Here is a 15,014-nt window from a genome sequence, read left to right as displayed (position 1 = left end):
TCAAATGTGAGAAATCAAATATAATGCATATATCATTATATAATATATAATCAATGAAAGAAATCTGCTCAATAATTGTCTTACTGCTACTTATAGCATTTATTACTATAGAGAACCATCTTATCTACGCTTACCTGATCTCTGCTACGTGTGCGCCTGCGTTCTTAGTACATGTTTACTGTCAGGTAATCGTGTATCATTGCATGGTGACCTGGGTTGGAGCGATGGGCTTAACTTGCTGGAGCAAGCGTTCTCAGTGATTTACGAAATTTTTGAATGTTTTGGCCTCGTTCTATTAACCATGAGGAAGATCAAGAAGGATAATCATAGGAAGTCGAGTTAGTGATCTTCGTGGAGCCCTCACTGAAATGCCTTCCCATCGTGTCAATATTGGGTGCTGCGCGAGGGTGTTGGGGACAGGGCGTGGCTTCAAGTGAATTTTATATAACATCTACATGCTCTGCTCGCTTCGATCGCGTCAGACAGCACACACACAGCAGTCATATCACACACACAACCACGCACAACACACACACAAACACAATGCACACACGACATCACACACATCACGCGGACAGACAGGAACACTACACACACACGGGACACACACACACACACGCAACAAACGACACGAACACAACTACACCACACCAACATACACACTACATCACAACACACACACACCACACACACAAAAACACACAACCACGCACACACACCACACACACACACGCACACACACAGCTCACCAACGACACACAGCCAGAAACAACGACACAACGGCACACACACACACACACACACAACACACACACAAACATACACCCACACCCATCACACACACACACACACAGGCACGTACACACCACAGGCACACACGAACCATCAGCACACAAACACACATCACCACACAGCATAACACATCATCAACGGGACACACACTACAGCTGCACACACACACACACACACACACACACTCACACACACTGACACACACACACGCGCGCGCGCGCGCGCGTATACATGGCCAGCACCAACGACAACTGTACAAATACTATACTACATATATAAAATACTATAATATGCAAATGTGTATATCATCACGAAATATGTTTTAAATGCATACGTTAATGTCTACGCATCTAAAAGAACCTAGATGCGTAGTGTGTCTCAGTTTTCTAACCCTACCCCTGTTTTCCTGCTAGATTTCTAATACTATTCTACCGCCTAGGTTTTATCATTAATCAGTGCTATGCTAGATTATGAAGTAATATGCCTAGTGTTAGAAAGCAGACATTACGATTAACACGATTTACATCTTCAACTTATGGATATTTACAACTTTCATTATATAGAGGGTTCACTATAATAACTTAGCTGCAATTATTCTGAAATTGTGCATATTGTTTGAAATCATACAGCAAGTGTCTGTTTGAAATTGTCACCCATTCATCGATATTACCAGCACGCACAAGGCTGCAAGGCATGGCATATTGTATTTATATAGCGTTGGATGTTACATTGCATAAATGCTACGTTATGAGTGTTGGAGGAGTGCCAAGACCTATGCACTTTTGCAATGGTTTATTGGAATACAGGTCTAAAAATAGAACTGGTGAGGACATGATGCGTTTTACGAACATGCATTCATATTTCACTGCATTCATCTGGGGGTCTTGTTAACTGAAACACCGTTACCTACGGCGCCATAACTCTAAAGATGACGTAACATTTGAAGTGAGGCGGCGCACAAGAGATATGACATTTCAGACTCACGATGGTTTATTTAAGATGTTTCTGACAACCGGTCAATGATACCTATCTCTGCTCACGGGTGCCTGTATGGGTGGTGCAGATACACACAGTGAGATGCAGAACCATAAACAGCGTTACAGTAAAATCTTGACTATATATTACTGTTGGGCGATACCCCAAATTTCACAATCAACTAACCAAATAAGATATATGTAAGTTAGCGAATAGTTAGTTTTAATATGACGAATGTATAATTGCAAGAGTCTAATACGCGTTTACATAATTTTGAATGGTTTCACGTTATAATGGAATATGAAAGATGCATTAATATCGTGCGCCAAAACAATATAAATTGTAACTCATTAAATAAGTTCATTCGGTTGGTAGAATAATATAAATAACAAAGTAAATTTTTACTCAACCGTGCAAGTTTGAAACGTACCGCTGACGTTTCGCCTCCTGTCAGGAAGCTTTCTCAAAGCAAACTGATGTTAATCAGTTTTGACCACCAGATGGTGTGGTGGTCAATAGCTTAGTCCACACGTGACTAAGCCTGTACCGCCCCTCCTCCCGGTTGATGTTTGGGGCGTTTAAATTACGCCATCACCCCGAATAAAATCCCCACGGAGGAATTCATAGTAGCCACAGAAAAAGCTTGTCACTCGATGCCGACAGCAGAAGCAGACGATTTACGTATGAAAATAGCATACACCATGAGCATGGCTAAACCCCCAAAACCAAATATCACCAAAGAAGAGAAATCGGCCATATTTAAGCTGAAAAGGGAACCCAGTATCATGATCCTACCAGCAGACAAGGGAAAGGCTACAGTTGTGGTGGACAAGGACGACTACGAAAAACAAGTCAATACTATGTTGAGTGATGTAAAGACCTATGGAAAATTAAAGAAAGACCCTACAACGAAATATAAAAGCAAACTAGTGGCGATTCTCCAACGTCTGAAAAGAGAAGACAAAATTACTGAAGCTCAGTACAAGTTCTTATATCCCACGGCTGAAAATGTGCCAAGAATCTACTGTACACCAAAAATACATAAAGAAGGCAATCCGTATAGACCTATAGTCGATTACACAGGATCCATAGCATACAATTTGTCCAAAAGCTTAGCCGATCTACTGGCCCCTTTGGTAGGCACCACCGAACATCACATCAAGAACTCAACAGAGTTAGCAGAGGAACTAAAAACTATACGTATGAAACCAGACGAGATATCATTTTCCCATGACGTTGTCTCACTCTTTACCAACACTCCGATCCCAGAATCGATTAACATAATCAAGTCGAGACTGGAGGCAGACAAAACGTTGAAGAAGCGAACCAACCTCACCACAGACGATATCATCGAATTACTCACGTTTGTCCTTATGACCACATATTTCAAATTCAGAGACCAAATTTACAACCAGAAGTTTGGAGCAGCCATGGGTAGCCCGGTCTCACCTATCGTTGCCAATCTTTACATGGAATGGCTTGAAACGGAAGCCATTGCGACAGCACCGGCTGATCTCAAACCAAAATTGTGGCTACGCTATGTAGATGACACTTTGGAAATCATCAAGTCTGGTACAGTCCAACAATGGACAGAACACCTCAACAGCATCGACAGTACCAACAACATAAAATTTACGTACGAGGAAGAACTCGATCAAAAAATTCCTTTCCTCGACACACTCATCCATAAACGAGAAGATGGCTCATTAAAACTGACGGTGTATAGAAAAAAGTCCCACACGGACCAGTACTTAAACTTTAACTCACACCACACAGTCAACCCAAAAACTGTCAGTGGTACGGACGCTACTAGATCGTAGGGACAAAATTATAACGGAGAGTGAGGACCGGGAAGTTGAAGCGCGCCACCTCAGGAATGCGCTAGGAAAATGCGGCTATCCCAATTGGACACTCGATAAAGTGTCCAAGGAGATGCACACATCACGGGAAAAACATCATCCCAAAAGAAAACCTCCACGGAGAAACCGAAGACGATGATCGTCCTACCCTACGTCAGAGGGGTCACGGACGTAGTTTAGCGTCACCTAAAAAATGCAGGTGTGGCGTCAACAGTGAGACCGTTTGAGACTCTAAAACGGCTTTTGGTACATCCTAAGTACAGAACAGACATGCAAAACATTACGGACTGCGTCTATAAGATACCGTGTGCTATGTGTGAAAGAAGTTACATCGGAGAAACCGGCCGAAAATTTAAAACCCGCCTAAAAGAACACAAAAAGGACGTAGACACCGTAGCACCCAAATCGTTCACAAGGACCCAACGAAAACAGTCGGCTACCGAAATCACCAAATCCGCGATCACTGATCATGTAGCGAAGGACAACCACACCATCGATTGGGAGAATTCGAAGATCATCGATCGAGCCTAACAAAATCAGGCGCTGGATTAAGGAGGCCATCTGGATCCGCAAGACCCCAAACATTAACCGGGACGAGGGGGGGGGGTACAGGCTTAGTCACGTGTATACGCTATTGACCACCACACCATCTGGTGGTCAAAACTGATTAACATCAGTTTGCTTTGAGAAAGCTTCTTGACAGGAGGCGAAACGTCAGCGGTACGTTTCAAACTTGCACTGTTGAGTAAAAATTAACTTTGTTATTTATAATATAAATTGTATAAGTATCACTCTAAATAAAAACAGCGATCCAAGGAAGTTATAGATATGACGTTCAGAAGTGGTTATAATTACTGGTAATTATTTGTACAGCAACTTTTACGATACAAACCTGAACTCACACACATGCATTCATGAAACGCAATCCAGAAACGTTACGAGGGTAATGTAAAAAAGAACGGAACTGTCCATTGTATTACCCACCTTATGGCAAGACTATATAGTCATCTTGTAAGTAGTAAGTGATAGCAAAGCACCGAGGCCCATTGTCAGAAACAAAAAATGGTCTTAACTTTAGTCTTAACCTTTCACCATTTTTCGTAGACCGTTGACGGAATTTAGTTTCGTAAAGTTATAAGGAAATTTGGTAGGATTTATCATTCTCGAAACTTTACGATGTTTCTCTAAATGAAAAAGGTCAATGTTAAGAACAATTTAGTTTCTAACAAAGGTCCCCTGGTGTTAATAACTTTGCATAATCATCACGATGTGTGTAAAACACCTCATCTGAGGACGATGTGTGAGATTGTTCTAGTTATAGTTCACGGATCAGTAGAAAATAAAATTATGTATGAAAGTGGTTAATAATATTATTATTGACATTTAATAACCGCTTTTTAATATTAAAATTTACTCGTAAATACCAGTGTGTTGGTGTGTGTGTGTGTGTAGTTTTGTGTATGTGTGTGTGTGTGTGTGTGTGTGTGTGTGTGTGTGTGTGTGTGTGTGTACACGTGTGCGTATGTTTGGGCATTTGTCTGTGTTTTTGTGAGTGCTCCTGTATGTGTGTACGTGTGTGTTGCGCGTGCGTGTGTATGCGTATGCATATATACGCGCGCGTGTGTGTTGCGTGTTAAATTTGTTGTGTGTTAAAATCTACTACTTAGGGATATTTACAACTTTCATTATATAGAGGGTTCACTATAATAGCTTAGCTGCAATTACTCTGAAATATGCGACAAGAGCTTAACATCAATTACTTTTCCCAGTCTACTTGTGATTTTTAACTTAATTTCTCTTAAATTTTAAAATAATTATATATTAATGCCTGTTGTTGGGGGCACTATGCTCTCATAGTGTTGCTGAGGGAAGGTATAGACTATAGTGCCCGAGCGGTAGCGAGGGCACTATTCCTTCCCAAAGCAACACTATGACAGCATAGTGCCCCCAACAACAGGCATTAATGTTTTTAGTGCATCACATGACTTTGCAATCTACTTGGCAAATATAAAGTGAATAAGACAAAGTTTCTTTCAATTTGTATAAACTGTCTACGTCACAAATTTCTAGCACCAGCAAGTAGTATATTTGTGTGTTATTTGTACAAAATAAAATGTATGAAAATACAATTAGTGTTTCTGTTTAATTTTCATGCTTATATACCTTCTTTATACTCCCTAATTTGCCGGTGCATTCGATGTAACAAAACGCTCGACACAAACACAATCGCCATTAATTCGAAACTCTTGCGTGGCGCCCAGACGCAGGAGATTCGTGACGTGAACACAATGCGTTATAATAACAATACGTCGCGCAAGCAATACAATAGTGCCCGCTCAGGCGGGCACTATTGCTTCATAGTACCTGCGACGTTATCCAATGGAATTTCAACGAATTATCACGTGATGCACTAATTACAAATATATGGAATTTTCCATCAGCCTTTAGGCCTACGTAGTTAAAGAGTTTGAAAGTGAATGGGGAACATATGTCGCGCACAATATATTTCGTGAAATAAGCTATTGACGAGTGTATTAATTGAAATTAGGTTAGGATACACCATATTTAAAATTTATGATAATCACGTGATCGCCATGTATAGTATGATTCCTTTTTTTCATTGCAAAGTTTTGTTTTTGATATCGATACTATCAAACTATCTTTTATTTAAAACATGCAAACGCGCGATTGGCACGATTGTGTGTGTGTGTGTGTGTGTGTGTGTGTGTGTGTGTGTGTGTGTGTGTGTGTGTGTGTGTGTGTGTGTGCGCGTGTGTATACATTCGAGTAATAACAAATAAAACAAAATAAACAAAACAAATGAAAATTTCACCAGTTCGTTTAACTTCTCTTCACACACACTGTTTCATCAACCAAACACATATATAATCGCTCTCACAAGCATTGTAATGACACTGCGAGCTCTGTTGTTGTATCCGTTGCTTCTTTGTCTTTAAATGTTTCTCTTCTAATATTTGCCCGCCATATCAACCTAAAAATCGTTGTGTTTATACATTGATTCCCTGATTATATTATTATTTTATTTCAAACGCGTGCGCGCACACACACACACTCTCACACACACACATACACCACACACACACACACACACACACACACAACAAACACACACACACACACACACATACACACACACACCACACACACACACACACACACACACACACACACACACACACACACACAACACACATATATATATATATATATATATATATATATATTATATAATATATATATATCAGGAGTTAGATAATAGGTAATAGGGTATAGAGGGTATAGAGGGGATAATAAGGTAGATAGAGTAATAATTCCCTATTATCTACTCCTGATATATATATAGTTGTGGTTATAGTTATATAACTTATTATCGCTGCATATCGGGTTAAACTCTAGCCAGGTTCTGTGCGCGCGCGCAGCTTGAGCATCCGTTTGCCTGAGCGTTTTCCAAATATTTGTCGACGCGGAATACTTCCGTAGCGGTTTAGCGGAGACTGATTCGGCTGAACAAACAAACATGGCTGTAGGTTCAAATTTTACTTGAGCGCGCGCACTTACTTGACGGTACTGCAAGAACGCCACCGGAGTAGCGCATGCATGCTAATATGTGACATCACTTTGTGCAACAACGAAAAAAAAACGTTGTTTTTTTCAAAAAACCTTGTAGTAAAGTTGCATTTAAAAATAATAATCTCTTAATGAAATTTTTGTTCGTTAATAAATTTCAGCACAATAATACGAAATTCGATTTATTTACGTACAATATTGCATGCTCTAATGACGCACAGACGCATGCGCAAAGAAACCGAGTCACTCTGCAGTCACAGTGTAAATGTTACTCCGCACATAAACGCGAGATGCTTTTCCTATAGTGTAAACATAGGAACTCAATACAGATTTTGTGTCGAATCTAAACGTACCGTTCCCCGCGCACCACATTCACGCAAGACTGACTGGCGCATTAGCTACGCGATAAACATGAGCTATAGTTATACAGGTATGGTTAGAGGCAAACGTCAGCCGCCATCGCTTGATAGTTTTGATGGAGCTAACGGTACAGGCGCGATTGAACTGAATACTCGTGTTCCATCATATGACATATATAGAATAGAGATCTCTATTCTATATTTATGACCATATATTAGTGTTCGATAATTTGATTGCGATTTCGTCGACGCTGTCACGCGGTAGTAAGACTCGATCAGTGCAGTTTGATCGAGAAAATAGTGTTCAGAAGGCAGCGAGCAGCTACGCGTGTAACATGAATCTAGCGTGCTCCACGAAAATCGAGAGAGGTGACGAAGCAGCACCAGATTCTAGGCAGGGAAACGACGGCAGTACAGACGAGAGAGCAGCCGAGAAGAACCCAGGACTGGCGCTGGCGGGTGATTTCTACCGGTTTTCGCAAGAGGTTACTCTCCACGGTTTCAAGTACATGTTCTGTAATGAAAGACACGTTATCACCAAGTAAGATCGAATCCATAATAATAATAATAATAAAAATAACTATTATTATTATTATTATTATCATTATCATTATTAATAATCGTAATTACACGGTTTGTGCATGCGTGTGCGTGTTGTGTGTGGTCGTATTCGTGTGCGTGCGTTCGCGCGCGTAAGTGCGTGTTGTGCGTGTTCGTATGCGTGTGCGTGCGTTCGCGCGCGCGTGTGTCGGTGCGTGTGCATGTTCGTGTTGTGCGTCTGGGTGTGTGTATACGCGTTGTACGTGTGCGTGTGTGTGCGTGGTATGTGTATACGTATGTATGGCCGTATGCGCGCGCGCGCGCGTGTGTGTGTGTGTGTGTGTGTGTGTGTGTGTGTGCGTGCGTGCGCGCGCGTGTGTGTGTGTGCGCGCGTGGTATGCATATACGTATGCGTGTGTGCGTACGTGCGTGCGTGCTTGCGTGCGTGCGTGCTTGCGTGCGTGCGTGCGTGTGCGTTGACCTGTACATGTCTGTATATGCCTGTACACATACTCACCCCCGGGAGTGCGTGGGTATAAATAATTTGAAAATGACTTGGCTAACATGACTCAATAATAAAATGATAGAGATGAGTTATTTACTGTCAAATATCTCTTGTCGTAATTATATGTTGTTTCATTGTCATTATTTGTTGTTTCATTATTGGATACTGGAAAAGAAATTCGATACGTTTTCCCTTTTTCGGAATCATCTGGACGTGATGCGGCCATGCTGCCGAAGCGCGCCGAGGATTGGCACTTTGTGTCTTCCAATCACAGCCTACGCCGCACCCGTGTTGATATATTTTTAAGGCAGGTACCAAATCGCTGATCTCAAGAACTAGGGCATTCTTCTAGGCTAGAACGGTTTCCTACGATAGGCAGAAAAACGAAAATAACACGCTGTTTAGCGCACTGCGCTACGTCCTTCTGTTGAATTTTCGCATCTCCGTAATCGGAATAAGCCCCGCCTTCTTCGTTGATGGACACTGAATGGGGCGTCAACGACGTGACCCGTTACTGCGTGTAGCTGTTTGGCGAGACTGTTTGCTTTTCGTAAATAATGAAAGGCCCGGCCGATGCGTTTTGCATCGAAGTGAAAAAATTTGGCATTTTTACCCGCATTCGGAAGTGAACGAGTGCGTCCTTCATTAAACATTAAAGTTTTTCTTAAAATTAAAGAATTCCGAAAATCCCTGACTGCGCTACTCGATTGTTTTAGCCAATGAACGTAGCTGTGCGTATGACGTCTTGCCCGTGCGCTTTATGCTTGGCTTAGCGGGCCTCGAAATGGATATCGGAGGCAGGCACCTCGCAACACGCCTGTTTGTTTACATACAGCTTTGTGACATCAGGATGGGCGGTGTCGGGAGTTCTGCGATGATAACCTCGTAAGTTCGTCCCAGAATTCTTAAGGTGCGTGAAAAATTTTACCATTTATGGTGTCAGTTAGCGACGGATATGTCACAGTAAGTACTAACCGTATATGTTTCACATACGTTTACCTATTTTACACACAGGCAGTGGATCATTGTGAAAAATTGTGTGAATATTTATTTTTATTGAGACGTTCCAAGTTCTGTGCTTTCAACAGTCTTGTACATAATGCACGTGGCGTCAAGAGCCACAAACTCAACACAATTTCATCTCTGTTATTGTTTACACCTGAATGCGTGATTAATCAGAGAGGGGTGCATGTAAGAGGGAGACATTTTCTTAGGGGTTCCGAAAAACACAATTCCACTTGACAATTTTATGGGCCATTTCAATTGAAGCTCTGCGCATAATAACCCTCCCAACATGCCTTTTGACTGACTGGTCAAAAAATTGAAAGGTGTGTATATTGCTCTTATTTAGCCGCCGATATCGATAGTTCTTATTTAGAAGCAACAGTCTTTATTCCATTGAATAAGTTCATTGTCGGCGTTGGGTAGATAATTTAAAATAATAAATTAACCGCAAGTCTAATTGTGTTACTCCAACGTGGCGTGGCTGGTCAATGAAAACCGTACGGCGGCTGATCCGTTTTCGTCCTATCTGTCAAGGAAGGCTTCCTCAAAGCTAAGCGATATGTTAATGCAGTTTTGAACGGCACCTGAGAGGATGGACAGATGGTGTTGAGTGGTCAATTATGCTTTGGTCGCCAATCATTGATCGCCCGAGCCTAACGAAAAGTCAGGGCTTGGGATCAAGGAGGGCCATCTGATCGCGCAAGCCCACCCCCCCAATATGCAACGGCGGGACGAATGGGGATAGCAGGCTTAGTCACGTGTGGACTAAAGGCTATTGACAGCACCGACACGCATCTCGGTAGGGTCCAAAAACTGGATATAAAATTCAGTTAGCTTTGAGAAAGCTCCATGAGCAGGAGCGAGAACGTCCGCGTAGCGTTTGCAAAGGTCCAGACACGGTTGAGTACAATATAACTTGGTTATTTAGTAAAAAGTCCTTTATTCGTTATCCTTCTAAAACACAGAACGCTATCACGCTGACGGCGCTGTGAACGTAACGAAAAGCGGAACAAAAACGACGAAATACGCGATATGGGGGGGGACGACACGACGAACAGGCGACACGATGTGGCATGATAAGACACGAACACACGACACGATACAATATGTCACCATACGCCTACGACATGACACGCCACGATGAAATTTATGCGAATGCATAGAATCCCTTATTGTATCAAGATATAGTTAATAAATGTATAAATATATGTAGTCATTAAGTATATTATTATAATTAAAAACACTAATGAGCGTAAACGAGCGTAAGACGATAATATTAACGATTTTATATATTTTGTTTGCTTTCCATTAACAACAGATTCTCATTCATGATCCGAGGACATTTCCGATATTTTCGATGGAAGGCATTTATGCGAGCACCGGATTTGAATATCTGATTGGAATCACCTTATCAGAGGTAGGCGAAATACGTAATACACGCTAATAAAAAATAAATAAATACATAAATAAATAAAAAAATAAAAAATAAAATATATATATGTATATATATTACACGATACATTTCTCGGTTATCGCAAGATAACATCTTGATTAACGACATAGATGACTGATTACGAATTTTTGTTTAAAATCTTTCTCTCACCATTCTCTCTCTCTCTCTGCCTCTCTTTCTCTCTCTCTCTCTCTCTCTCTCACACACCCTCTCTCTTACTCTCTCTTGCTCTCTCGCTCTCTCGCTCTCTCTCTCTCTCTCTCTCTCTCTCTCTCTCGTNAGATTTAATAAGATAACTTATTACAAATTAATATTTAAACTAGAAAATATGGTGGTATACTGGATTTTATAAATTTATAAATCATATAAATTATGTAAATTTTTTTTCCGGTGTAAATGTAATAAAATTCAATGTAATAAATTCAGAATTTTCAACAAGGTGCATAAAAAAAATTTATGCGTAAAACAAAGATTATCATTGTTCCTGCTTACACTCCCTGCGTTAGATAGGAACCTGAAGCGCTCACACACACCACCACGCTACACACACACACATACTTCACACACAACACACACACATCAGCGACACCTCTACATCACACTCTCACACACATTCCACAACACACACCACACACACACACACACACACACACACACACACACACACACACACACACACACACACACATGCACGTGTATGGACGTCGTATATATTTGTGTGTAGTTGGTGTCCGCGATTGTGTGTATTTTGACGCGGGTTTAGCCGAAAGCATAATAATATAAGTCGCCTGCGTCTTATGATAATGAATTAGACAATGAGGTCAATTGTCAGCGTTCCTGGCGCACGCACAACCTGATAGAGATGTCTAAATAGTAAGAATCCGTGTTACTATTGTTTGTAATAGATTGCAAGGTGGTGGGGCCCGGGAAACGCTGCGCAATATCTCCGAGATCAGGTATTGTGTGTTCAGATTGTATGTTGAGTGGTTAGCAGTTAGAGCTTGTACGCAGCTGTGGCTGTGATTTTATAACACGTAAAGGACCACAGGAAAGATGACAGGTGTTGCCACCAGCACAATATTGGATGCTAACGGCAATATAACCATTATGCCTTTATATATTATATATTATATATATTTATATATATTATATATATATATTATATATATATATATATATATATATATATATATATACGTGTATGTATACAATATATTGTAATATCTTACACTTAAATAGATGCACAGATAAATCAACCTTTTGTCCTGCTGATTCTTACATTATTCACTGCAACTAGCCTAGTGCTGCAGATGTATGAAGAGTTACTGCAAATGTGTTTCATAGATGGTTCCCCTACGAGTTACTGCAGCATCCTATAATTTCATATGATTCATTCATGGATGGAGAGGCACAATTCGCCCCGACAAGAGGTGTAGCTCCTTTGCCTCCTCCCCCGCACAAATAAATGAAATGTACATTGATTAAAAACTTAAACATGACAAAATAGTTAAAATTCTGTAGAAAACCTTTCATAAATTAACATAATTATTTAAATAAACGAACAAAAAATTAAATAAATACATAAATATTGAACATTGTGTAGAGTCATAATTCTGTACGAAACCTCATATAAATTCAGGGTTCAACTGTTGAAACAACGCGCAATTAAGCAACATAGTAATGCCCGGTGCACACGTGAGTTATTTTACTCAAGTAAAATGACGCATGAGTCATTTTACTCACGCGTCATTTTTTCAGCGTCCGCCGCAAACGTTGAGTAAAATTACTCAAAGTATGATCACGTGACTGTAGAAAATGGCGGATAGCGACAGTTCGTTTGCGTCAGAAGATGAAGAGATTTTGTTATTTCTTTTACTTTGGCGTAGACATATTCGTAGAATTAGAGCATCAAAGAGTTTCTTTGCTCTGATATGTTGATCAAAATAATCATAACAAACCGATCGGATCATCGGATCATAAAACGGAGCCTGCAGCCTCTAGACTGCAGACTATAGACTGTGGACTGGAGCCTGCAGACGCGCCTGCGGCGGAGCGGAGGGCTATAGTTCTAGAGCTAATGCGGAACTAGCCACAAGTTTCTTTCTCGCGTAATTAGCACTACGCCCGGCGAGAGAACGTACGACGTGTAACAGTCGGAGAGCCTGGTCGGTTTAATACGGAACGTGTAGTAGACTAGCTACAGTCGAAGCGAGTGTTATGAATAGGCCCTATATACGTGCAAATAACTGTAATGAAATTGTGCTGTAAACTCCGAAGAGGGTCCAAATGGGAGTTGTTGTAATCGCATCTCAGCTAATCCAAAATATTCACATGTAGGCTATATACAATCATGTAATAATATTTATTATTATTATTTACAGCATTTCAGTAAACTCAAAACTCAGAGAGATCATAGCTAATACATGTGTCTACACGTATCTATATTTCTAGAAATGTAACTCAACTCGTTCGCGAGATATCGCTCAATAGTGATTCTGTTTACTTTTTATGATTAGATACCTTGTTTCGTAGGGGATGTTTGTTTATGCAAGCAAGAATATGCGAACTAATTATAATTAACAAAAAACACAAATAACATTTCGCAGTTTCTATAATATTTTTTTCAAACATAATACATAAAAACATATATTATTTATTTTACTCTATAATATTATAAATTCTATAAAGCTCACACAATACAAAAACAACCAGTTTTGGCATCACTTTCTGCACCATACACAAATCACGATGACGGCAGTATAAATAGTGCGCCGAAAGTAATTCATATCGCGATAACACAAATCTTACACTGCATACACAAAATTTAATACAAATGCATATATAATTTAATAAATAGTCTAATATAATAATTTAATAATTTAACAATTTAACAGAGAGTTTGAGGATATATTTAATATATTATTAATTAATTTAATTAATTAATTAATTAATAATAAATTACTAGATGATATTGATAACAGTGATACAGTAAAACCCGCATAAGTCGTCATACTCTAACTCGTCAATTCGCGTAAGTCGACTTGGAAGTCCCAATTTCTTCTCATAATAAATCCATTAGAATAGCTCTGCCTAAGTCGTGATTTTCGTAAGTCGACACAAAAATGCTGGTCCCAAAAGTGTCGACTTATGCGAGTTATATATACATATATATCACAAAAATATAATGAATTCATTTTACACAATAAAAATAATAATACTTCATAATTTTTACTAATTACATTTTTTCTGGAATAATTTTCAGGGGAAACATTCCAAAGCTGTCATTTCATTATAGAATTGGAGAAAGAAAAATTTCAAGCATTGTCGAAGAAACCTGTCAAGTCTTGTATACTGCACTAAAGGAAAAGTTTTTCGAGAACTAAACGTTTTTTCTTTTCTTTAAAAAAATAAACATTATGTACATGTGATCATTTTCACTTTTGACAACTGAAGAACGTTGTCTTTAAAAAACGACTGAAATGACGACTTATAAATAACGACTTAGGCGGGGCTATTCCAATGGATTTACTATGAGAGAAAATCGGGACTTTGACTTCCATGACAACTTATGCGAATTTACAAGTTAGACGATGACGACTTATGCGAGATTTACTGTATATATTATTATGTATATATGTTTATCATGAACATATACATACATATATATATACATAAATAGTACAGACATTGTCTAAACTGGACCATCCTACTAGAGCTGTTGCTAAACATATTACTTATATTGGTTTATAAATAAAACAATCTAGTGTTATCGATTGATGATTCGATTGGTTGGTAATACTGCTGTTGTGGAACGGGTTGCAATGGAGCTATTTGGTTTAATTTCCCTAACTCGGCATCTAATAAAATACAGTTAATTTTATGTTTAGGAATAGCCCTAGTCGTATGGTCCACTTTAGACAATGTCTGTGCTTCTAATC

At 39.6% G+C, this 15,014-nt stretch overlaps 1 protein-coding gene across 1 annotated transcript; it reads left to right on the top strand.

Annotated features, from left to right (window-relative positions):
* Positions 1-2,474: 2,474 nt before the first annotated feature.
* Positions 2,475-3,587, top strand: LOC106816618. Its single transcript, XM_014821241.1, has one exon. The coding sequence runs from the start codon at positions 2,475-2,477 to the stop codon at positions 3,585-3,587; it is 1,113 nt and encodes a 370-aa protein (XP_014676727.1).
* The last annotated feature ends 11,427 nt before the right edge of the window (positions 3,588-15,014 follow it).

This window comes from Priapulus caudatus, unplaced genomic scaffold, assembly GCF_000485595.1.
Source record: "Priapulus caudatus unplaced genomic scaffold, Priapulus_caudatus-5.0.1 Scaffold1433, whole genome shotgun sequence".
Lineage (NCBI taxonomy): Eukaryota > Metazoa > Priapulida > Priapulimorpha > Priapulimorphida > Priapulidae > Priapulus > Priapulus caudatus.
The sequence above is the reverse complement of the archived record's forward strand: the minus strand, read 5'-3'. Positions and strand labels throughout refer to the sequence as shown.